Source organism: Primulina huaijiensis, chromosome 10 (assembly GCF_012295235.1).
Source record: "Primulina huaijiensis isolate GDHJ02 chromosome 10, ASM1229523v2, whole genome shotgun sequence".
Taxonomy (NCBI): Eukaryota; Viridiplantae; Streptophyta; class Magnoliopsida; order Lamiales; family Gesneriaceae; genus Primulina; species Primulina huaijiensis.
In genome coordinates, this window is record NC_133315.1 from 2503664 (window position 1) to 2529112 (window position 25449).

At 34.5% G+C, this 25449-nt stretch overlaps 3 protein-coding genes and 1 long non-coding RNA gene across 5 annotated transcripts; 2 read left to right on the forward strand and 2 right to left on the reverse strand.

Moving 5' to 3' along the window:
- Positions 1-53: 53 nt before the first annotated feature.
- On the reverse strand, positions 54-777 carry LOC140986884 (uncharacterized). The gene is made up of 2 exons (XR_012176989.1): positions 480-777; positions 54-343 (listed from the first exon to the last, which is right to left on the reverse strand). It is a non-coding gene; the product is annotated as an uncharacterized lncRNA (long non-coding RNA).
- Positions 778-11488: 10711 nt separating this feature from the next.
- Positions 11489-15424, forward strand: LOC140986108 (uncharacterized protein C23H3.12c). Its single transcript, XM_073454109.1, has 8 exons — positions 11489-11949; positions 12303-12367; positions 12534-12632; positions 13127-13174; positions 13752-13821; positions 13950-14021; positions 14330-14443; positions 14673-15424. The coding sequence occupies exons 1-8, from the start codon at positions 11731-11733 to the stop codon at positions 14817-14819; spliced, it is 834 nt and encodes a 277-aa protein (XP_073310210.1). The 5' UTR covers positions 11489-11730; the 3' UTR covers positions 14820-15424.
- Positions 15234-19756, forward strand: LOC140986107 (26S proteasome regulatory subunit 7A). Its single transcript, XM_073454108.1, has 10 exons — positions 15234-15428; positions 16270-16351; positions 16580-16671; positions 16755-16832; positions 17060-17121; positions 17565-17709; positions 17849-18067; positions 18153-18334; positions 18926-19101; positions 19295-19756. Exons 1-10 carry the CDS (start codon positions 15342-15344, stop codon positions 19450-19452), a joined length of 1281 nt encoding a protein of 426 aa, XP_073310209.1. The 5' UTR covers positions 15234-15341; the 3' UTR covers positions 19453-19756.
- Positions 19757-19898: 142 nt separating this feature from the next.
- On the reverse strand, positions 19899-24812 carry LOC140986456 (protein STRUBBELIG-RECEPTOR FAMILY 6-like). 2 transcript variants are annotated; one of them, XM_073454712.1, is made up of 16 exons: positions 24368-24812; positions 23579-23711; positions 23421-23492; positions 23274-23339; positions 23118-23189; positions 22949-23020; positions 22734-22805; positions 22595-22660; positions 22416-22478; positions 22009-22319; positions 21634-21917; positions 21131-21396; positions 20864-20996; positions 20628-20746; positions 20406-20562; positions 19899-20327 (listed from the first exon to the last, which is right to left on the reverse strand). In XM_073454712.1, the coding sequence occupies exons 1-16, from the start codon at positions 24441-24443 to the stop codon at positions 20178-20180; spliced, it is 2112 nt and encodes a 703-aa protein (XP_073310813.1). In that variant the 5' UTR covers positions 24444-24812; the 3' UTR covers positions 19899-20177. The 2 variants fall into 2 exon arrangements, with proteins under 2 accessions (XP_073310813.1, XP_073310814.1); XM_073454713.1 differs by having other exon boundaries at positions 22012-22319; positions 24368-24811.
- Between the last annotated feature and the right edge of the window lie 637 nt (positions 24813-25449).

A 25449-nucleotide genomic window follows, 5' to 3' on the forward strand; every position in this document is an offset into this window, starting at 1 on the left:
TTCGTCACAAACGAGTAGCATATGAAAAATGGTTGCACATTAAAAAAATATACTTAAATTGAAAGAAAATTACACTAAATTCAAACATTAACTACTACAAGTATCAACCAGATATACTTGCTATATCGTACTTTACAAAGATTTCTTAATTAATTTGGCCCTCTGATATAACAAGTTAGGAATTAAACTTGCCGTAATAAAATAATTACCGGGAACCAATGATATTTTCAACGTACAACACACGCCAATTCTTGATATGAGAATCCACAGCCTCTTCGATTTCCCTTTGTTTCCTGTCCTTCTCCTCTATACTCCTCTTTAAATCACTCGTCAATTCCTCCTTCTGTTATTTATAATTAATTTTTTTAGGAAAAAAAAGGGATATTGAAAGAATATATATTATACTGTCATTCATGAATAAATTTACAAAGAGTTTGTAATTTCAAAAAAAAATGTTACTATGGACAGATTAAACATACGGGTATAGTCTCGGAGACGGGTAGTTTTAAGCCATGCACCGCTGCCCTGGTTGGTGGTTTGCCGACCATGCTTCGCCGCAGATCCCGTCGAAAGTACTCGGGAAGTACTTCCCCTTGATTTTTCCGCAGCATTCCAGCGAGTCTTCCATTCATTTTGAGACTCAATTTCGATTAGTTAAGAATTCGAATGACCTTTTGGTTTCTAAGTTGCACGATTTATTAAGGTTTCACGAGGGCCACTGGAATGTTGGAGAAGCAGCTGCGTGGCCTTTCCAACAAGTAACGTGGCGTCTTCTCAACGGGGGATGATCCCACTTTTTCATAAATCAGTCTATTCTCTTCTATATATTATTAAATAATTCAATCGAGTTTTAAATATTAAATTATGACCAATATTATAATAATCATGAAAGTCGAAAATTAAATATTTTTTATTCGAATTTAGTTCGAATCAAACATTATCTTTTATCAAATATTATTTTGATAAAATAATCATTCTAAGTACAAACACATATAAAATTCAAAAATTCAAATCCTTGAAATGGGTGGACGAAACAAAAAAATTAAATAAAATAGAGTGCAAAAATTTAATATTATGCTTCATATATTAACTCATGGCTTAATTTTCTAGGTTATATCTCGTAATAAATACTTTAGATATTTTTTTAAAAAAGTAAAATATTAAATGGAAATAAAAAATAAGAATTTATTAGTTTTAAAAATAAAAAAAATAATTTTTTTTATCAGTCCCTTCCTACTTTTATTTTCTATCATTCAAAGGTTTAATTATATACGTAGTAAACATCTAAAAAATAGTTCCGATAATAATTTTAACTCAATAGAAAAATAAGTCATCTTAAAAATATTATTGGTTTAAAAAAATTGTTAGGACTTTAAAAAAAAATTGTTAGGAAAATAAAATTCATAATTATTTAAAATTTTCACCAATTTAAGATATACAACTAGAATTATTTTTTTCTGAAAAATCCTAATTTTTAAATTTAACCAAATAAAATATCAAGCAAATTACAAAAATCAATATTAAAAATTGTGTATGAATCGAATAAAATAATTTGGATTCGTGTTCGGCTTAAATTCGATAATTTCTAATACGAATCAAATATTTTTCGATCCAACTCGATTCGTTTACACCTCTAATTTTAATTAATCGACATCCTTGTTCATCTAAGATTTAGCTCAAATTTTACAAAAAAATGAAATAAAAATTAGAGTTGTAAATCATTGCACTGAGATCGGAAATGAGTTTAAGAGTGTGAATAAACACTTTAGAATATTTTGAGATTAAAAAGAGCTACATAACATCGAGAAATTATACTGAGTTTGGTTTTAAATCGAGTGGAAAAAATTCAACACAGTCCTCTAAAAACCGATTAAATATTTTATAAATGATTTGAAAATAATGCAAATTGAATGTATAAAAATAGTTCGGTAGAATCATTATATCAAACAATTTATATGCAACATTTTGGTATTTGAAATAACAAATAAAATGTTTCAACAATGCCTATCAAAACAACAACAATAAATAAATGTGATAGAGTAAAGATATATAAATTTGTTTATACATGTTTGAAGGTTAACAACCTCTGTGTCACCTCTTCTTCCACTATGGAAAGTATTTACTAGAATACTTTGATTAATACGACTCCTTATATAAACTCAATTGGACTTAGGACTTATCAATTTCCTAATTTAAACTCCTAGAACACTTTATATGTAGGTCACAACCTCACAATCTGCATAATATTTAATGTATCTTATACCAAGAATACAAATATAATATTTATTATCTTTGTGTAAACACCATCACTCATCTATTATGTGAAATACGTTTCTTTTTTGTACGAGTGAGCTCTCTTCAAATTATGTATTCTTCAATAATTGAACATGACAGAGTGTGCTACAAACTTGATTTGATGTAGAAGATTTATCTTAGAAAGAATATTTCTCTTTTTGTTCCTCACATCTCACTCTTTTTGGTTTGCTCTCATTCTAGATTTTTTTCTCATATATTTTGTTCATGCTTTTAATCTCAATCAAAATCTCATGTTCGATTTTCTAAAATGTTATATTTATTACCTCCAAGAATGATATGAACATCATAAACAACAATAAGATCGTTTGGAAATGTTCTGTATTGTTTCTGACATTTAAACGGTCATACTCACGTTGTTCGACACTTTATGATATTGAGCCGATTCTATTATGGATGCGGCTCGAGATGTCTGGCTAGAATAATTCTAGCTATACTAAATCGAGCTGGTATCTTATCTTGATTATAACTCTTGATTAGTTGAATTTTGGGTAAAGTGATTAACGTAAAATTATAGTACTTTTTCTTAGCTTTCCATAGAATTAAAAATAACTCGATTTCGAGTTCTTATGATAAATATATGCTTGAAACACTAGACTATATTCAAGTTAGAACTTGTTTTTCATTCAGTGCAGAATCAGTGCAAAACCAGTAACTTCATCGTGGTTTTTCACCATTTAAATTCAGATCTGGGCGTCAACTTTGGAAGATGATTTGGAGATCATTATGTTATATTTGTAAAACATACTAAATCATTTCTTGTAAATAATCGAGCTGAGAGATATGACCAAAATATTATAACTGCGTATGTCAAGATGGATGGTGTGTCTATGCATCTAGATGAACATTGCAACGTCCAGTTAACATAGATAAATTCAGAATTTGTCTAGTCGGCCTGAAATATTACTTGTATATAATTATTGGATCAATTGTTTGTGATATATGCTCAAAATAATCTGATGCTGAAGATTTCCATCTTGACTAATTTGATTTTCAGTTTCTCAAAACTACCAACTTATATCTATCAAACAAAATTAAGTAAATATATTAGAAACATAATAAAAAAAATTTTATCATTAAAATCAAGGTTACTAGTGATTGTCAATCAAACCATATTTTTTTAAGTATCACAGAACTTAGATAATAACAAGAATGCTTTTTATCTAATATATTTATCCTATTTTAAGAGAATAAAAAAGACAGTTTTTTTTTAAAACACATCAAGCACAATTTTTTTTTTCTCTTTGAGATTAAAATTAAATATCTTCCTTAAAATTATAATTAGCTATCCCATGTACTTTTGAAAGCTTGAAAATTGACAAAAATAGAAAGATAACTAAAACAATGCAAAATAATGACATAAATATTAATTTTTCAACTCAATCTAAATATATGATATTTATGAAATATTCAACAGATAGATACATAAATTGAGTAATTGAGTTTTAATAAGAATAGATAATTTAAATCCAAAATTTTCAAGCGATACAAAATAAAGATAAATTTGTCAACTGAAATATTCATTAAACATTGAAAAGATTCTCTTATTAGTCACTATGCACAATCACAAATGTAAGGAAATTGCAAAGCATGGCAACACAAAAAGAAACTCTTGGCCAAAATCTATAACTGTTAGTCAAAATACAACTTTATTTTCTTATACCCGTGGCATCGTAGAGCGCACTTATATGATTGCTAATAGGTTGGGCTATCAAACTAATGAGTCCAAAGAGGCGTACGTCTATGTGTTTGTGATATCTCATATAATTTAAAGATCAATCTTACTGTGAAGATTAACCCTGCCTCTATTTACTGAAATGGGTGGCTAGGATTACAGCGGTTCATTAGTGAAATATCTAATGGCTATTATGTTTTAATCTCTTAGGCCCACATTTAATTAAAAGGGGATGAGTTAACTGTTGTACATACAGAAGACTTAAGAAGACTCTAAAACAGAAAAGAAGTTCTTATCTCTCTGCTATCACGAGTGGTTTCCTTTTTTCATTTTTTTGAGAGATATAGCTTGCAAATTTCATTCCAAAATCCTACTGAAAAAGTTGAGTGATTTTGTACTCTTTCTGTGAGATTCTGAATGTTGTAAACTCATCTTTGATAATAGATTCAATTGGGGTTGTAACCCTGAACCTTGGATATAGGTTTATTCAAATCCGAACCAAGTAAAATCTCGTGTCATCTTGTTCTTGATTACTTGTTATCTCTACTTTCTTGTCCGTTATTCTGAAGATTTCTTAAAAAACTGGTATCAGAGCAAGGTTGCTTTAGAGTCGCTGAATCTTGCGTCTTTGTTCAAAAAGTGTTTGTAAATTTGCCTGTGAGAATTCTTGCGTTGATTCGTTGAAAAAAGTCTACTGGCCAGGGACAATCTTCAATATGTCGACATCAAGATATGAGGTGGAAAATTTTGATGGCAGAAATGACTTCAATCTGTGGAGAGAAAAAATGATCGCTCATTTGGGAAATTTAGGGCTAGACGAGGCTCTAAAAGGTGAATCGAAGATGCCAGACACCGTTGCAAACAAAGGTGAGATTTTAAAGAAAGCTAGAAATATTATTGTTCTGAGTTTAAGCGATCAAATCCTTAGAAAAGTTTTGAAAGAAAAATCTGCATGTGATATGTGGAATAAACTTGAGCAATTGTACATGACTAAGGCCCTAACAAACAGAATCTACTTGAAACAACGATTCTATAGTTTCAAGATGGATGAGAACAAGTCCATAGATGAAAATATTGATGAATTCACTAAGTTGCTCTCAGACTTGAAAAATATGGAAGTAAGAATTGATGAAGAAGATCAGGCTATATTGAATTGATGAAGAAGATCAGGCTATATTTTTACTGAATTCCTTGCCAAGAGCATATGATCAATTAAGAGACACTCTTAAATATGGAAGGGAGAACCCTTGAAGAGGTCACGGGCGCTGCCTACTCGAAAGAATTAGACATAAGAGCAGCTGGGAGACATTTTAAACCTGTTGGTGAAGGTTTAAATGTGAAAGGAAGGTCCCTTAAAAGAAGAGTAAATTTTAACAAGGGCAGAAACCAGCCCAGATCAAATTCAAGAGCAAAGAAAATGTGCTGGATTTGCAAGAAAGAAGGACACTTCAGAAGGAATTGTCCCCCAGAGAAAGGCTAATCAAAAATCTGATTCGACCCTGTTTTCGACACAGCAAATCTGTCGGATGGGTATGATGATGCAGAAGTTCTTACCATTTCCATTGATGATCCAAAGGAAGAATGGATAATGGATTCTGGTTGCACTTATCATATGTCCCCTCGAAAAGACTGGTTTATTGACTTCAAATATGTTGATTCTGGACAAGTTTTAATGAGAAACAATGAATCCTACAGAATTCATGGTGTTGGGTCAATAAAGTTAAAAATGTGGGATGGATATGTGAAGATGATCACTGATGTCAGATTCATATCTGACCTAAAGAGAAATCTAATATTCTTGGGTACTTTGGATAAAAAGGGGTTCAGTTACAAGGTCAAAAATGGTGTTCTAAAGGTTGTACAAGGATCCCTAATTGTTATGAAAGGAATTCTCAAACAAGGGCTGTATCTATTGCTAGCCACTACCATCACTGGAGAAGCTAGCGTAACTACATCAAACAAGGATTAAAATGAGCTTTGGCACAAAAGGCTTGGATACATGAGTCTTAAAGGACTCCATGAATTAAGCAAACAAGGCATATTGGAACCGAAACAGATAAATAATTTTGAGTTTTGTGAAAATTGTGTACTTGGCAAGGCCCACAAACTCAAGTTTAACACTGCCATTCACAGGACCAAATCAACACTGGATTACATTCATTCTGATTTGTGGGGCTCACCTAAGGTACCTCTTTCACTTTCAAAATCTCAATACTTTATTTCTTTAATTGATGATTATTCTAGAAAAGTATGGATATATTTTCTAAGAACAAAGGATGAAACATTTAACAAATTTGTTGAATAGAAAAACTTGATTGAAAATCAAACAGGAAAAAAAGTAAAGCGATTGAGAACTGATAATGGGTTAGAGTTTTGTAGTCAAGAGTTTGATGAATTTTGTGAAAAATCTGGAATCGCTAGACATCGTACATGCACAAGCACACCACAACAAAACGTCCTAGCAAAACGGATGAATCGAACTATTATGAATAAGGTTAGATGCATGTTAAGTGAATGTGGTTTGCCAAATAGATTTTGGGCAGAAGCTGCCTCAACAGCGTGTCATCTTATAAATAGATCTCCATCCTCTGCTATAGATTTCATGGTTCCCGAACATAAATGGTCGAATATAAAACCTGAATATGATCATCTTAGAATATTTGGGTGTGTGGTTTATGTTCATGTTAATCAAGGTAAGTTGAATCATAGGGCAAAGAAATGTATCTTTCTTGGATATCCCAGTGGTGTTAAAGGATACAAAGTGTGGTTACTTGATGACAAAAAATCTGTAATTAGTAGGGATATAAATTTTAATGAAAATAAAGTTTATAAAACTAACATGAATTTTCCAGAAACCGCCAGTTCTAAACAAGCTGAGCAAAATGTACAGTCTCAGGTGAAGCTTCAAAGTTTTAATGACAGGTTTGAAGCTGAAGTTACAGGAAAACAAGATCAAGGTGAAGAAGAAGACCTTCAACCCGAAAACGTTCATGGAATGCCCCAAGAGGATGAAGAACTGAATGAAGAAGGACTAAATGATGAATCTGAAGTCAATCAACATCTTGATAATTATATTCTTTCAAGAGACCGTGCAAAGAGACAAATAAGACCACCATCAAGGTTTACAAATGCGGATCTTATTGCCTTCGCATTAAATTTGGTTGATGTGTTAGAACTTGAAGAACCAACTAGCTATAATGAGGCAAAAAGAAGCAAAGATTGGCCGAAATGGAAGAGAGCTATGGAAGAAGAATTTCAGTCACTTGTTAAGAATCAAACATGGATTCTTGTTGATAGAGAAAAAGGAAAAAGGATCATTGGTAGCAAATGGGTGTTTAAATGCAAACCGAGGATTCCAGGGGTAGAAAATGCCAGATTTAAAGCAAGGTTAGTGGCAAGAGGATTTTCTCAAGTAGAAGGTATAGACTATCACGAAGTCTATTCTCATGTTGTAAAACACACCTCAATTAGGATTTTGTTGGCAATTACTGCAATCCAAAATTTTGAGTTGGAGCAATTAGATGTCAAGACTGCCTTCTTATATGGTAATCTTGAAGAAAAAAATCCTAATGACTCAACCAGAGGGGTTTGTGAAAGAAGAAAAAGCTGGAAAAGTCTGTCTGCTTCAAAAATCTCTCTATGGGCTTAAACAATCTCCGAGGCAATGGTATCGTCATTTCGATGATTTTATGCAGCAAAAAGAATTTCATAGGTCCAAATATGACAGCTGCAGTTATTATTCCGAGCTACCAAATCATGGTTTCATATATTTACTGATTTATGTAAACAAGATGCTCATTGCATGTAAAGAAATGAGGGAAATAGAGAAACTCAAAAGGCTCCTCAATTTTGAATTTGATATGAAGGATCTTGGCCCAGCAAAACGAATTTTAGGAATGGAAATTGTCAGAGACAGAAACTTGGGGATCTTATCTCTATCTTAGGAAGGATACATTAATAAAATTGTAGATATTTTCGGCTTGGAAGATGCTAAAAGTTTCGGCACACCAATTGGTGCACACTTTATGCTTGCTTCAATTAAAGATGATGAAGCTGAAATGGAAGCTGTATATATGAAATCAGTACCTTACTCAAATGCAGTATGAAGTGTGATGTACTCTATGGTGTCAACTAGACCGGACATTGCCTATGGTTTGGGCCTAGTTAGCAGATTCATGAGTAAGCCCAGTAGAGAGCACTGGCAGGCTGTCAAGTGGCTGCTAAGATATCTCAAAGGAACTTCTAAGATGAAACTGGTATACTCTAGCCAGGCACAATCAACTTGTGATATCATTGGGTACTGTGACTCAGACTTCGCTGCTGATCTTGACAAAAGAAGGTCACTTTCTGGATATGTTTTTACCTTTGGAGGGAATGTGGTGAGTTGGAATTCAAGACTACAACATGTGGTAGCATTGTCAACAACAGAAGCTGAGTATATCTCTCTTACAGAAGCTGTCAAAGAATCTCTATGGATTAAAGGATTTGTTGGAGAAATCGGATTTGAGAAGAAATATGCAACAATTTTCTGTGACTCACAAAGTGCTATTCATTTATCAAAAAAAGATGTGTTTCATGAAAGAACGAAGCACGTTGACGTGAGACTACATTTTGTGAGGGATATCAACTCAAGACAACTTGTAAGTGTAAGAAAGATTGACACAAAAGTTAACCCCGCAGACATGCTCACCAAGATCATTCCAGTAAGCAAAATCAAAGATGCATTGAGTTTGCTCAAAATTCAGGAGTAGCGGTCCTGGATGCAAAATGGAACTCTTATTGAATCCATGATACAAGCATATTAGAGTCAATGTGGAGATTTGTGAAGATTAATCCTGCCTCTATATGATGAAATGGGTGGCTAGGATTACTGCGGTTCATTAGTGAAATATCTAATGGCTATTATATTTTAATATCTTGGGCCCACATTTAATTAAAAGGGGATGAGTTAGCTGTTGTACATACAGAAGACTTAAGAAGACTCTAAAACAGAAAAGAAGTTCTTATCTCTCTGCTATCAAGAGTGGTTTCCTTTTTTCATTCTTTTGAGAGATATAGCTTGCTAATTTCATTCCAAAATCCTGCTGAAAAAGTTGAGGGATTTTGTACTCTTTCTGTGAGATTTTGAATGTTGTAAACTCATCTTTGATAGTGGATTCAATTGGGGTTGTAACCCTGAACCTTGGATGTAGGATTATTCAAATCCGAATCAAGTAAAATCTCGTGTGATCTTGTTCTTGATTACTTGTTATCTCTACTTTCTTGTCCGTTATTCTGAAGATTTCTTAACACTTACTCTTTGCCTATCATCGGTCCTATCTTTAGAAGACATATTAATACCCATTAAGATCTGACGTCACTTTTTTATGACCTAACTAGCCAACCAGATCAAATGACGCAATGTCAGCAGTTTGACACACTAGAACTTCCCAATATTACTCTCGCTCATGCATGCTTAACCCAACATTTTTCCTTTAAGAAGTATAGAAATATGTTTCTTAGAAGACCAAAATCGAGTAGAAGAAACTCAACATAACCTTTTAAAAACCATTAAACGTTTATTGATTTGAAAATAATGCAAGTTGAACGTATAAAACAATTTGATTGAAGGTATTTTATCAAACATTTTGTATGCAATATTTTGGTATTTAAAAAGAACATATAAAATTCATCAACAATGCTTATCAAAACAACAACAATAAATAATTGCAATAAAGTAAGATGGACAAATTTGTTTATAGATATTCAGACATTAAAAACTCCTATGTCACCATTTATTCTACTAAGGAAGATATATACCGGAAGACTTTGATTGGTACATATCTTTGTACAAACCTACTTCAATTTAGAATCTATCCATCGTCAAATCGAAACTCCTAGAACACTCTAGATTATAGGTCGCAGTCTCACAACCCATATAATGTTTGATGTATCTTATACCAAGACTACAAACATAATATTTAACATCTTTATGTAAAGACTATCACTAATCTATTTTTTGAAACACATCATTCTTTTGTGTGAGTGAGCTCTCCTTTAATGATCTATTCTTCAATACTTGAACATGGAAGAGTGTTATGAAAATTTGATTTGATGGAGATGATTTATCTTTTAAAACTTATCTCACTTTTTGTTCCTCATATCTCACTTTTTGCGGCTTACTATCATTCTAGTTCTTTTTGTATAATCTACCCATGCTTTTAATCACCATCAAAAGCTCTTGTTTGTTCTTCTCAAATGTTGCATTTATGGCATCCAATAATGATATGAATGTTAAAAACAAGAATATGACCGTTTTGAAATGTTCTGTACGGTTTTTGAAATTTAATTGGCCATATTCAAGTTGCTGACCACTGTTTGATATCAAGCTAGATTTATGCTAGATGCGGCTGGAGATGTCTAGCTAGACCAAGTCGAGTTGGTCTATTTATATGATTTTAATTTTTGATTCGTCGATTTTTAAACAAAGTGATGAACATAAAAGTTGTAGTCATTTCTCTTAACTTTTCATAGATTAAGAGTCACTCAATTTTGAGTTTTTATGAGAAAGATATGCTCGAATACTGTAATATATGCAAGCTAGAACTTATTCTTCATTCAATGCAAGATCAACAATTTTATCGCGGTTTTTCACCATTTTGATATTATATATTGGCGTCGACTTTGGAAAATAATTTGTAGATCATATTACCTTCGTAATCATAATGAAAAATTCAATTTCGATAATATAGCTCAGATATATGACCAAAATACCAGAACCGCTCATGTAAAGTCGGATGTTGTATTCGTGTCATCTAGCTGGACATTACGAGATCCGGTTAGCATAGATAACATCCGAACTCGTCGAGTCAGATTGAAATATGACTTGTAGAGAATTAAGTTTGATTTCCAACCATTTTGACCGCTTGACATTTGGATAACTGGTTTGTGAGATATTCACAAAAAAATTAGCTAGACATTATTTCCAGCTTGACTAATTTGAGTTCCAGCTTCTCGAAACTTCTAATTGACATATATTTATACATTTGAGTAAATATGTTAAAAACACAATAATAAATTTTGTTATCATCAAACTCAAGATTACGAGCGATTTTCAATCCAACACATTGTATTTTCCATATATGTGAATTTATAACGAATTATTATACATCATTCAAATCAAACAGTGTCAATCCTGTAACGTGAAAGAATACTTTGTTATTACAAAATATATGATAATTTTATATTACTGGTTTTTTCTAAATCAAATCAACTCATTATCCATTATTACACTTTACATAAAATTTAAAATTTAATGTTGGAATGTAAAATGTTTCGTTTAAAAATAGAAGAAATTACAAACTGATGTTTCCTTTGTCCCCAAAGAAATAAGAATCATATTCAAATAATACTTGGATTTTAGAAGCCCATCTATTAGCTGGGCCTAGGTTCCGAGTCGGGCCTGTCAAATGGCCCATCCAAATGCCACTTTTACTTCACACTGACATGGCCAGCGGTTAAAGCTGAGTCGTCCTTGCTATACAAATTTCACCGTTTAACGCTCTAAACCTTGGACCCCGCCGCAGCATAATCTTGGAAGTTGGAAACTATGCTCTCGCGACGGGCCTTGACGCAGTCACATTCTGAAACGATCAAGAATACCCCACCTTCTTGATTTTGCATCCCCGGTTTTCTTGAAATTGATCTTTCCGAAGATATATAGAAGAAATCAGTCGATATCATTGATTTCAGGTTGTTCAAAGATGAGGGCTAAACTTGTGGTGTTTCCGATCAGGGGAAGAAGCTGGTGTTTCAGCCGAACGATTGACCCTTCAACGCCCGGCGCTCAGTCTCCCAACACTCCTTCCACGTTCAGAGAACTCTACAGCGTGCTTTTTTCCTCGAACTCATCTTCTGTAAACGTTCAAGCCTCCAAGGCGTCGTCTAAAGTTGAACTTGTGGTTGATTTTGTCGCGAACAAGGTGACAACTTTTTCATCAATGTATGCATTTTCTCTTGCTTATTGCTGTTAAATCTGGGTCAGGCCCCCCCGTTAAGTTTTTGTAGTATTTATTTTCCATGGCATTGATCAGCAGGGCAGTCACCCCACCCATGAATCGACAACATTTTTTTCTGCTCTCAAATGAGAATGTCTTTTCCTATTTATTCCTGAGTAGTGCCTGAAGGTGGTGCTGATTATGGAGTCTGAACGAGTATTCAAAAATATTTTGTTTAGATTTGTGTAGGAGTTTGTGTGTGTGTACATATATATGATATTGCTGCTATGGGATCGATGTTGTGTATGTATTTAAGTAATTTTATGTGTTTTCTTTAGATGAATGTTGCTTGGATTAATCTGGAGAAGGCACCTCAAGGGACTATAAAGAACAAGATTCATGGGTATTTACATATTCCTCATGTTTATGACATTTTTGTTTGATATTTAACAGTTTGCGTGAAGATTATCAACATCTTCTTTTGAGATAATTATAAAATAATAGTGAAGAAAACAAATGTGCTGGACTTGTATTGTTTCCACGTGTTGATTGATGGTGCTTATGCCTAGATTTGGATTAATGCTGCTGTCACGTGTGAAGCCATCAGAAATCTTCTTCAAATCTATTCCAAAGGAGATTGACAGTGTGGAAATCACATACCCATCAAGGTGCTGTTATCTCTTGTATTATACTATGTTCATACTAAATGAACCAATATATATTGCAAATCAAGTAACGAATGAAAATTCGAATAATACCCATCCATAAATGAAGTTATTGTTAGATTGTGTTGGCTTGATGGATTATAAGTTGTTAGTATGACTAAATTTTCTTGTTTTTTTGAAATACTTATTTATTAGATTTGGCCATATGTGAAACACTCTATAGTAAAATATAAAAGGAGGTTTAACTTGGCTCATTTTTGAATCTAGCGAGTTGTTAATCACTTAGTAGATTATTGAATGCCTGATGTTGAAGAGAATTACGGAAGTTCCGAAACTTTCGGATGTAAATTGATGAAAAAAATTCTTGAATTGAAATAAATGAAAATGTCTTGGTTTGGAATAAATGATTCCAAATAACAATATGGGCAGGATGGATGTTTGTTTTGTTTCCTCAGGGCAGGTCTTTAAATTATTTTTTTAACTTTGAAATATCACAGTTTGAATTCGCGACTTGTCCGCCGAAGATTACGGCACATAGCCTTCAGGTGATATTTTATTACTTCATTTCATTGATATTCCTTGTATCATCTGTGTAATATCTACTATTTGTTACTGAGTCTGAACTTCATGGTCTATCTGTGCTTGCATCAACTACTTTGATCACATTTATTGGGATGAAGTGGCCACGTAGGGAGGTTAGTTTAACAAGGGCAGTCCACGCTTTTAATTTTCATCAGCTCACTGTGACACCTCGACAAATTTCAATATCGGCTAATATTGTCTCACTCATAGCTCGGGAAAAGGTGTAAGAGAGCTGCTATAGCATGCCTAGGTCAGTGGCGTACGGTTTTATGATAATAAATTTGGACCTAAATGAAATTTATGATCAAATTCTTCTACGACTGAATCGGGTCATATCATGGTTTAAGATAAGCTTGACAGCATCTGAAAAGATCGAGTATTATTTTTTGATACCTTTTTAGATTATATTATATTTTATTTTTATGCATCAATCCCCTTTAATGTAAGCTTGTAATGGTATTCCACACTTTGTTTAAGATTAAATAATATTTGTTTATTTATGGACCAATCCTTATATAATGTAATGTGATCCATTCCCAGGGGATCAGTTATTCATAAGCAGTACTTTTACAAATCGGCCATCTTGCTGCCTCTGACATCAGTTTTCATGGTATGCACATAATTTTTTCGTCAAAGGATTCCGAATCTTCATATTCTCACATATGCATTCTTTAAGTTTGGATTACTCCATTTTCTTTTATCGGATACTTGGACTTGACTCACTAAAATATTATGCAGGTTCTTCCTTTGCCTAACGTCCCATTCTTTTGGATCTTGTTCCGGACTTACTCCCATTGGAGAGCTTCACAGGTTAAAAACAAACTTCTAAAAATCAATAGGTTGTTTGAGTTTGACGAAGTATTTTAGAGGAAGATTTGAAATGACTCCGGGATGGATTTGAAATCAGTCGTTATGATTTAAAAAATAATTATTTGAGATTTGAAATCTATTGTTAAGTAGATTTACTCGAACAAAACAAACCATTGAATTTGTTATTATGCATTTGAGATATCTGCCTTCAAATCTATCAATCAAAATGCAACATAAACCTGGAATTTGAATATAAATGGAAAAGAACTAACCTGGAATGTATTTCATTTTTACTCGCATGAATTCAGGGAAGTGAGAAGCTTCTGCATTTGGTCACCGATTCCGTTGAGAAGGTCAAAGTGAGGGAGAGTTCAACACCAATTTCCGTCGAAGAAAGCAAAGATTCAATTGTTTCTTCATGGGTAATTAAGATTCCCAACTCATTAGTGTTAACTTTATTTGTTCTACGTATTTTCGTCGGCTAGTTACGTTATTTAAATAGGGTTGTCTGGTAGAGCTCACTGAGCTATTCTAATCTTGAACTTCATGATCTATCATGATTCATGTATACTTTTACATACTTGCCCCAGTTATTTTACTTCCATCATATTTGATACTTTGCCTGAAGCACCTATTGTATTGTGTGATCAGGTTTTTCAACCATCGGCAGAGCTTGAAAAGCTTCTTGATCATAAAGATGGCGCCGGTGAAGGTCTAGATGACAGTACCATATCAAAAATTTGCCACAGATTTTATTTAAACACTGCAGATGTTGTCAAATATCGAAATTTGATGTAGCTTCTTTAAGAATCAACCCACTTTCTGATTCATATACATTTTTGACAATTTGGTGGTGAGGAATTGCCCATTGAATAAGTAACTTTGCATATTTGATTTCTTTTGTTAAAACTCAAATCTTGTGGGATTGGGAGTCTTTTCTTTTTATTTTTTCATGTCTCTATTCCAGCAGGACCAATGAAAAAGATTTAAGGTTTATAATTTAATAGCGATGTTGACAAATGTACTAAATTAATCAACTAAGTTATTATGTACTTAATAATAGGTATCCAGTATCATAAAAGTTACATGTCCCTATCAATATTTTTTTATCGTGGGCCTGGGACTGGGCTGAAAAATGATTCAACTACTGGGCCCATTTGTGGATATTGGGCTGGCACGTATGACCTAGCACCAATAACTAATTGGCAGCTGCAGAGCGCGTCCGACCGCCTTTCGGATATATCTAACCTCTTCTTCAGAAAGGTTAGTTTTCCTCGAGAAAGGGTAGTTTTCCACTGAAAGGGAAAGGAATCATTGACGATGGCACCGGAGCCTGAAGATGAGATCAAGGACGAGAAGAACCCTAGGCCACTCGATGAGGATGATATTGCCCTCCTCAAAACTTATGTATTTTTTATGTCTCTCTATTTTTTTTTGTTTGACCCTTAATTTGAGCTGTTTTCCCCCCTTTTTTTGGAACTTGTTACATGGGAATTGGGCGGATTAAGAGTTCTAATCTGTGGGGGTGATGGATTCAGTTGCAGGGTCGGGTTCTTATTCTGCCCAAGTGATGACAATTAGATCTTGGATTTTAATGATGTGTGGAATTTAGTCGTCCTAATTTTTGAACAAGGATAAACTGAATTGTGGATTCGAAAATCTGCAGTTCGGTTGCGAATGACATATCGTTGTGTAGCATAAAGTTTCCGTAGTTCATTTACTGTGGATTTGAGCCAAGAAAAATTAGGTCCGTAGTGGAACTACGATTTGAACGGGGATCAGGTGCTTGGCGAGTACATGTGGGAGGAAGGCGGTTGGGCACCCTACTGGTTCTCCTCCCTCTCGCTGCCATTTGTTGTCTCTAACTAGTCTTTATTGTCCGCTGAATTTTATATGCTCCGCTCCCTTTTAGGACCTAGGATGCTCAGCGAGATCCAAAAATGTAAAAAGACAAAGCATTACTTCTTTGGAACCGAAGGGAGCATGTAGGGTCTGAGAAACAGCCAGTCTTTGGCATAAAAGTTTCTTTATATTTGGTTTCTGGTTCTGATTGTTTGAATTTGTATCCGCGGGTTCTTCTTGTGAAAATATTATGCGTTCTCTGTTTAGCCAAACGCCAAGTTTGGTTTAAATGGCCACTTAATTGAACAACTAATGTCATAATGTTAGATGGAAATTCGTGTTTGAGAGTTGATCTTTAGGGATTGTGAAATATGCTTCAATTGTAATAATCAGCTGATGGATGCAGGGCTTGGGACCTTATTCTACAAGCATAAAGAAAGCTGAAAAGGAAATCAAGGACATGGCAAAGAAGATTAATGATTTATGCGGTATGTCAAGTGTACTGCGTAAATTTCTCTTCAACAAAGAAAAACACTTATTTTATTAGTTCAGCAATAATTAGCCTGAATTCCGAGAAAATACTGTAGAAACATACTGCTAATTTAATTTTATGGATTGATAAATGATATCGTTATTTTATCTAACATGGTAGGTGTGCTGCATTCATGTTCCTACATGTCTTTCTACGTTAAAATTTTAAATATTGACTATTTTAGGTATCAAGGAATCTGACACTGGTTTAGCTGCTCCCAGCCAATGGGATCTTGTGTCTGATAAGCAAATGATGCAGGAGGAACAACCTCTTCAGGTGTTTTTTACAATACTCTCTAAATTTATTTTCTCTCCATCTTATTCTTATCACACAAATATATCAATGGTTTTTTCGACTAGGTTGCAAGATGCACAAAGATAATTAGTCCAAATACTGATGATGCAAAGTATGTTATAAATGTCAAGCAAATTGCAAAAGTAAGTTGGTTTCTCTTTCTTCTTGACAGCTTTATAAGAACATGTGAACATGGTTACTCCACATCATTAAACTTTCGGACACGAAAAAAGCAAGTAGTGCTATTCAGGGATACATGCACATGTACACACGCATATGACATGACTGTCAGTAGATTTCATACAATTTGGATATCTTTGATTTGGCAGTATATTTTTTTAAACTCTTGGGCATGTTACACATGTCGCAGTTTGTTGTTGGCTTGGGCGATAAGGTTTCACCTACTGATATTGAAGAAGGGATGCGTGTCGGGTAAGCTTTTTTGTCTTGATTTATCATCGAGCCAGCAAAAAATTTTTGTTTTCCAAATGGTATAGATATGATGATTTAGCTGTAACTGTGCACTTATTTTTTGTCTTATCCTACTAAATGTTACTTTTTATGTTTTAATTAATTGTACTTATCCTAAAGGAATGAATATGTTGAGCAACTTGGAAATTAATTTTAAATTTTTTCTTTATATAAATCTATAATGTACAAAAGAGAATCTGTTTGGGTAGCCCCGCGCTTCATTTATTTGCCTGATTCAACATGAAGCATTTTATCAAGTAACCTGTTTATCTGTTTTCCATTATCGAATAATATCAGATTGCACAAGCTGTGTAAATCATGATATAGGAGGCTTTAGCTTCTTGTTGCAAATATTTATCTGTTCTTATCATGATATGTAGTTTGATATTTTGTTGTTGTTGCAGCGTTGACAGAAATAAATACCAAATTCAGATTCCTTTGCCCCCAAAAATTGACCCAAGTGTTACAATGATGACAGTTGAAGAAAAGCCTGATGTTACGTATAATGATGTTGGAGGATGTAAAGAGCAGATTGAAAAGATGCGAGAGGTTTATTATATTTGTGTCTTCGCATGCTAATGCGCAATTTGTTGCTCTGTTTTTCATTCCCCCTGGCTCTTTTCAATTTTTTTTTAATTTTCCAATATTTTAACTGGAATTTCTACTTATCCATTATGGATTCTGCTAGGTGGTTGAGCTACCCATGCTTCATCCTGAAAAATTTGTTAAGCTGGGGATTGATCCTCCAAAAGGTGTTCTGTGCTATGGTCCTCCTGGTACAGGTAAAACTCTGCTAGCCAGAGCCGTGGCTAACAGAACCGATGCATGTTTTATTCGTGTAATTGGGAGTGAGCTTGTCCAGAAATATGTTGGTGAGGGGGCTCGGATGGTTCGTGAACTCTTTCAGGTTCAATTCTCCTCTGTGTACTAGTTTTCAACTAGTCCTGTCGTAACGTGAATCTGCTGAAAATTCACTTTCTTTACACTGGCAGATGGCTCGCTCTAAAAAAGCTTGCATCGTGTTTTTTGATGAAGTGGATGCCATCGGGGGTGCACGGTTCGATGATGGAGTCGGTGGAGATAATGAGGTTCAGCGCACCATGCTTGAAATTGTGAATCAGCTCGATGGATTTGATGCCCGTGGCAATATTAAAGTTCTAATGGCGACCAACAGGTGAGTTTTCCTTTTGTTTTTTGCACCTTTTTTCTGTACAAATCTTTATTGATGATATTTGCTTTAGGCACAAAAGATGATTCATCATGTAGAACAAGTTCTTATTTGGAGGCTCATCTTGCACATGTTATTTTTTTATCAGTTAAATGACCTAATTTCTAGGTGGTTACTCACACGTGATGTTTTTTTCCCAGTTGAATGCATGAATCAGTATATCCATGAACAACACGTTTTTAGTTTTACCTCGTCAAATTATTTGTTCCATGTTATTTCTCTTTTACTTTTGCTACTATATATGTTGGGAGTTGGGACACTACCGGTTCAAAGTCTATGAATTGATTGCTTACAGACCCCTTGTACATATTTTCTTTACACTGTGTCCATGGTTGACTTGTTTAAGGAGGATTTTTTTGTATGCATTATACCCGGTTTGTAGAGGGTGAGTTTTTTAGTTATCAAACTCAGAATTGTACTTTTCCTCGTTTTTTTGAATTTTTTTAAAAATATTTGCTGATAAAACCTTTATTACCAAAGCTTTGTGGTTGCTAACAAAGTTGTGTGTGATATTAATGGTTCGCTTCTACTGTCTAGACCTGATACACTTGATCCAGCGCTATTACGTCCCGGGCGGCTAGATCGCAAAGTAGAGTTTGGACTGCCTGATCTGGAAAGTAGGACTCAAATATTCAAGATTCATACCCGCACAATGAACTGTGAGAGGGACATTCGGTTTGAACTTCTTGCACGACTTTGCCCAAATTCCACTGGTAATTTACCTGTTTTGCTATGTAATTAGATGTGATGATGATGCATAAAGTTTCGTCTTCACTCGTTCTTTTAATTTCTGTTATCATATACCCTTGGTTAAGACTGGGAAATACTAGAAAAAAAGCAACTCCATATCTAACTCCATATTTTACCTTGAAAATCTTCCTTATTGTCTATTACTTTAATTATCAGGAGCCGACATTAGAAGTGTGTGCACTGAAGCGGGAATGTATGCTATTAGAGCAAGAAGGAAGACGGTCACAGAAAAGGATTTCTTGGATGCTGTCAACAAAGTCATCAAAGGCTATCAGAAATTTAGCGCCACACCAAAGTACATGGTTTACAATTGAGTGCTTTATCAGCGTCAAATTTTAGGATGGTGTCAAATGCAGCAGCAGGAATTGGGACTTTATCTTCTCTTTCGTTCTTGTTTCATATGCTGGAACTTTTTGCATTGCAGACCAATTGTATTCATGGCTGTGGTTACATCTATTTTACTTAAACTTTCTGAGCCCTTGAGTGTTGTGCTATTCTGTAATGAATATCTTTACTTTGATCATAAGTTTGGCATATAACATTTTATAACTTATTTTCCACTTGATTGAATCTATAGCATGGAGCTGTGAAATCAGATTCATGCTATTATTATCATTATTATTTTGACCGAAGGTTCATGCTATTTTGAGAAAGAATGGCAGTTAAGCTGATATATTCTCACAAGTTAGGTATCTGTTTAACAGATCTAATTGGCCACTAACTATTAATTTTGGCAGTTTTTGTAGACAAGACACGATAATTGCAGGGAAACTCTTGTTTGCATGGTAGGAGTTTTGAGAAATTATTGTCTGAAACGTTACAACAATGCTCGAATACGAATGAATATTTGTTAATCACACAGATCCAAAGAAAATCTGTCAAATCACTCTCGACTACGATACAAGGAGGATGTGACCAAAAAAAGAAAAAAAAATGCGATCCGAAGAGTGGGTTGATTTGATAAAGCCGAACAATCTTCAATTTCAAGCTCAGCGTGTAGATGCCGGATATTGAACTGGAACTTGAATATTCGCAGAAGCTAAGAATTATTGTCATCGCTATCTTCACCTCTTTCATCCCGAACTGCATCTTCTTTTCCTGTAGTCCTTCTACTCATGTTTGCTCGTTGTACTAACCGTACCAATGCCTGAACAACTTCTGATATTGGTGGTCTGAACTCTGGCTCCGGCTGGACAAAGGTAAATGAACACAGTTAGGTAATAATCAAGCTCAAGTTAATTGATCTCTTTTTACACGTGACGAATACCTGAACACAAAGGGCGATTACATCCGCAAAACGTGAGAGAGATTTGACAGGATAAAGCCCTCTTAGAAGGGGATCAACCATATTGGACAGGGCGTCAATATCATGAAGCTGAGGTGTTGCCCATCGAACTAAAGATTGCTCTGATCTTGCCCTTGAGCTACGCACAAACAAAAAGGGCATTAGTTCCTATTACATAGTATCATGCAAAGATGAAACATATACCTGTCAAAAGGTTTACGACCACTGAGAAGTTCCAACATCACAACCCCAAAACTGTATATGTCACTCTTTAAGGTATATTTGCCACACAAGGCAACCTCTGGTGCACCGTAGCCAGATGCCTGCAAATGGTAAGTGTTGAATATGGTGGTGATGATGAAACATTTTCTTCAATCATTATTTATGTCAGATAAATAATAAGATGAAAAAAGACCGTAACAAGACGTTCAAAGAGATACCTGATCTGGTTCTTGGACAAGGGTAGCTAAACCACAATCAGAAAGGTGAGGATTGAACTCCAAGTCGAGTATGATGTTTGCCGATTTAAAATTTTTATGGATAACTGAAGGTGAGCAAACTTCGTGTAGGTACCTACAGATGACAGCAAGGTGAACCCGTATCCAAAATCATGCTAAACTTTATGGGAAAAAAGAAAAACTTAATTGATTTCTGTTTAACTGGTGGAAATCAATATGTTGTTTTCCTGAACTACTTATAAAACTTACTCCAATGCTCGCGCAGTCCCTAACGCAATCTTGACTCGAGTATTCCATGTTAATGGCTTGCTATATTCATCAGAGAGGTGCAGAAATTCATATAGGGATCCATTTTTATGGAACTCGTAAACTAGCAGGTGCTGTCCGTGCTCTGAGCAATATCCTACCAACTCGGTTATATTTGGATGATGCAAATGTGAGATATCTGATACGATGTTCAGAAATTCTTCAGAATTGGACAGAGCAGATGAATTTATTTTCTTCACAGCAAGAGCCTATATGTTACCAAACACCATGCATAGCAGATTATTAGACAGCGAAAATCACTTGAATAGGGAAACAACAAAAGCTCCAAGTATCCAATTTGTATGTGATTTTATGTCAACTCTAATAAACCAAAATGTAAGTAGTTCCAGATAAAAAAAACAAAAAACAAATGGACAATCAGAAACTCCACAGTTATTAAATTCACAAGTAGATTTAGCCACAACACGGTTACGAAAGACACGTACCTTTCCATCATTAGATTGAGCCCGATAAACACGCCCAACGGTTCCCTCACCAAGAAGGTTTTCCACACTGAAACTGTTTGTAACTACCTGTAAGTCCGCTATTGAATACGGTTTAGCATTTAATGGAACCGTAGGAACTTTCTTTGGCGGACTAATAGGCTTCAATGAGACAATATCTTCCTCAGTCTTGTGAAGATCAACAGGAGGAGGTTTGAGATTTATCATGGGAAGAGTTTCGAAATATTTTGTGTTGGTTTTTGCCGAATTTTCAACATACTTCACATCTGCAGTAAAAACAAGTAAAACACACAAAATTAATAAGGTTGCATGACAGCATAAATATTTCATAATACATACGAAAATAAGACTTATAACTACCTCGCACTTCTTGTGAAAGAGGAGCGAACGGTTGATTGTTGAGCTTTTCAATGTCAGTGGTTGACTTTCTGGATCGTCTTTTCATAATAACGAATATTACTATTGCTGCTACAACAAAAATGGATATTATAATTCCAGCCACAGCTCCAGCTCCTACACCAGATTTATGTCCGCCAGTTCCACTACCACCCCCATTAGATGAGTCACTATTCCCTCCAGATTTGTGATTTGGGTTGGGTATGCTGGCAGGAGGAGTGCCTGGTGGAGGCGGAGGCGCAGGTCCAGAGTCAAATGAGTTGCCATTTGATCTGTTAATTGCATCACATCAAAATGGCAAGCCTTTCAAGATCTCTATACGGGAAAACATAATGCTTGTTAATGTATATATATCATGAGATGCTTACTGCAGATTTATGCTTTTCAATTGTTGTGGGATCCACCCACTGAAATGGTTGTTTTCTATATTTCTGGAAAAGAGAAGTATAGATCAATATAAACTGAATAGCGGCCCATAAATAGTGTATATGTGAATGTCGAGTGAGCAAGAGCGTGAGTGGGGAAGCAAATTTGAAATAGCACTCACAGATTCGTAAGTGGAAGATTAGCAAGCACATCGATGGTTCCCGTAAACTGATTATTTTGCAAATACCTGATTGCTTAAACTGGTCATTAAGAATTCATTTGAGAGAATCAAATAAAATAAATTTAGTTTATTCCCTCACATATTAGATATACTCGTCAGCGACTGCATACTTTGAGGAAGATTGCCAGTCAGGGCATTAAAAGAGAAATCCCTGAAGCATGAGTGTCAATTAAATAGGTGGCACTTCAACCAAAATAAAAAAGAAAGATTGTAGCCTAAGTCAAGGAGAAAGCAGAAGCATGAAAATTTAGCTTATTGAACAAGGTACGGGTTGCATGATGAGATGAATCTTACAATGTTGACAGATTGGTAAGTGAGCTGAACATGAGATTCACTTCGGCCTGAATGTGATTGTGACTCACGTCACTGAAGTTAAAAAGAAACGTCAAATATTTGCAAGTATGAAGAACATTAAAAAATTATCGAGGTTTTTGGGAGGTTTTCAGTTCGAGGGATGACTAACAGGTATTTTAGATAAGTCATCAGTGACATGGAATAGGGAAGGCCATCAGTGAAGCCATTACCAGCAAGGTTTCTGCAACATAAGGGAACAGTGAGAGATGAGAAAAACAAGAAAATTTGAAATGTCATCTCCTATATAATGTTAAATGAAGCATACAGTCTTTCCACGTTCGGAGGAAGTTGATAAGGAATCTGGTTTCCAAGATTATTGTTACTTATATCACTGCAAAATGCACAGGTCATATCATTAAAAAAAACTCGACACAAGAAATAGACCAAACAAACTCGAAAGCTATTAACTTACAAATCAGTAACAGAAGTCAATTTATCTAGCTGGTATCCCATATTTCCAGAGAGTCCTAACCCGGATATCTTTCTGACAAATACATGCCAGAGTCTGGTCAGCATTTAAGGTAATGAGCAAACATGATAAAGAATTTTCAAGTGTTGGTATGAAATCACATTTTAGTCACTCTTGAGCCTGCGCAGGTAATACCCATCCAGGAATCTCCGCAAGGATCCCCAGCATTCGAGCTCCATTTGGTAAGTTGCGGTGGTGAATTCAAACTGATGTACAACGCATTGAGAATAGAAGCTGTCTCCAGATGATGAAAAGTCAATAACACATATGCAATAACAAGGTAATAACTTGTTTATATGCCCGAATAGCAACTAGCATGCTGCATGCAACACATGATTAAAAAGTAAGCAGAAAAATCATAAGAAAGAAATGAATTCTCACACAAGTCGAATTTAGGTAGTTCCCAATCGTTTGATCATTCATAAAAAATTGTTTTGCCTCCTATCACTACTGTCCAAACAAAACTATAACATAGAAGCATCAATCAAGACATCATATTGCAAAATGACTAAATCAAATCTGTAAAACTTTACCTAATCAAACTCAACTGATCTAAAAAGAAGTATAAATATACTCGATTCTAGAAATAAATTGACCAAAAAGATTTAATTTGCACCTAGCTAGTTTAAACGACTGACAACACAGAAGCAGAAGATGCCCAAATGCAAATAGACAATTTGGCGGTTGTAGATTCACCTAAACCGAATAAAGATTTCTTCTTTTGCACCACAAGAGCTAAAATTTGAAGCCCTACCCCACCAAATTATATCCAACACATCTAAATATATTAGATAACTTTGTTAATCCAAATCTAATGCAAGCAAGGTGCCATTCAAATAAGTCAAGAGCCCACAACATGCACAAAGTTATATTCTAAAAGAAACGCTGACCATCAGATGGATCTGTTTCTGCATCTGCACAACTCAGAATGCTAACAAGCAGCACCACCGCTGTCAACGTTTTCATCCCTTTCTTGCTTCTATATCAACCCCAACTCTTTTAAAAGGAAAAATAAAAGCCAAAAGCCCGGATCAAAAAGGCTTTGTCTTTATCAATATGAAGACAAACGACCCTTTTCTTCACCTCTCATTTAAGGTTTTCTTAAAACATTTTCTCTGTCAATCTCATCGGCAATAATAATATTAAGGAGAAGAAGAATTCTTTAAGAATCTTGTGCCCATTTCTGAATATTTTGTGTGTACCCGTTCTCACAAAAAGTTGGCAGCACGATCTACTAGAATAATACAAAAGCCACCGAATTCTTGTTTCTTCTCTTCTCTCTCTCTTTCCTACACGTCTTGAAATAATATTTACAACACAGGTGTCTCGCAAGGTGCTGCTTTCCCATTGATTGATTATTTTATATAGTGCTATTTATAGCCTATAACATTGAGTTTCTTATGAAATAAAATATTTAAAAACAAACCATAATCCTAATAAAAATACATTTCCACATGAATTCTTGACCAAAATACAATAAATTTGATGGGCATTTAAATTTCCTTCCTTTTTGTCACAATAAACTAGATCTTGTTTGTTGTTCTTCGAGCCGTTGTGGAAGACACTCACGGGCTCACATTGGAAAGGTATCTTCTTGTACATCCTATGTAAATTTTTGTAGTCACGTGAAGTTTTGCACGCTATTTCACATTTTTTTTTTCTGAAAATTTTATTTTATAGAATTCATCAATTACAAGAAAAGACAGTAAGTTATCTCATATATTTAAATCAAATTCAAACTAAATATAGAAGATACAAGCAAAATGTTCTTAATTTAGGTTTAGTTCCATTTTAATTAATTTCTGTTGAGTTGAGTACATCAAGCCAGCTGCATTGTATATTTTCCCTTGCTTATACTTCACTATTTTTTGACCATTTCATTATAATTATCTTCCTTGAAAGATATCAAAAACAAATATTTGAAGCGAAATAATGGAGCTGAGTTTTTTCATCATGTTAGGACGCTAAATGG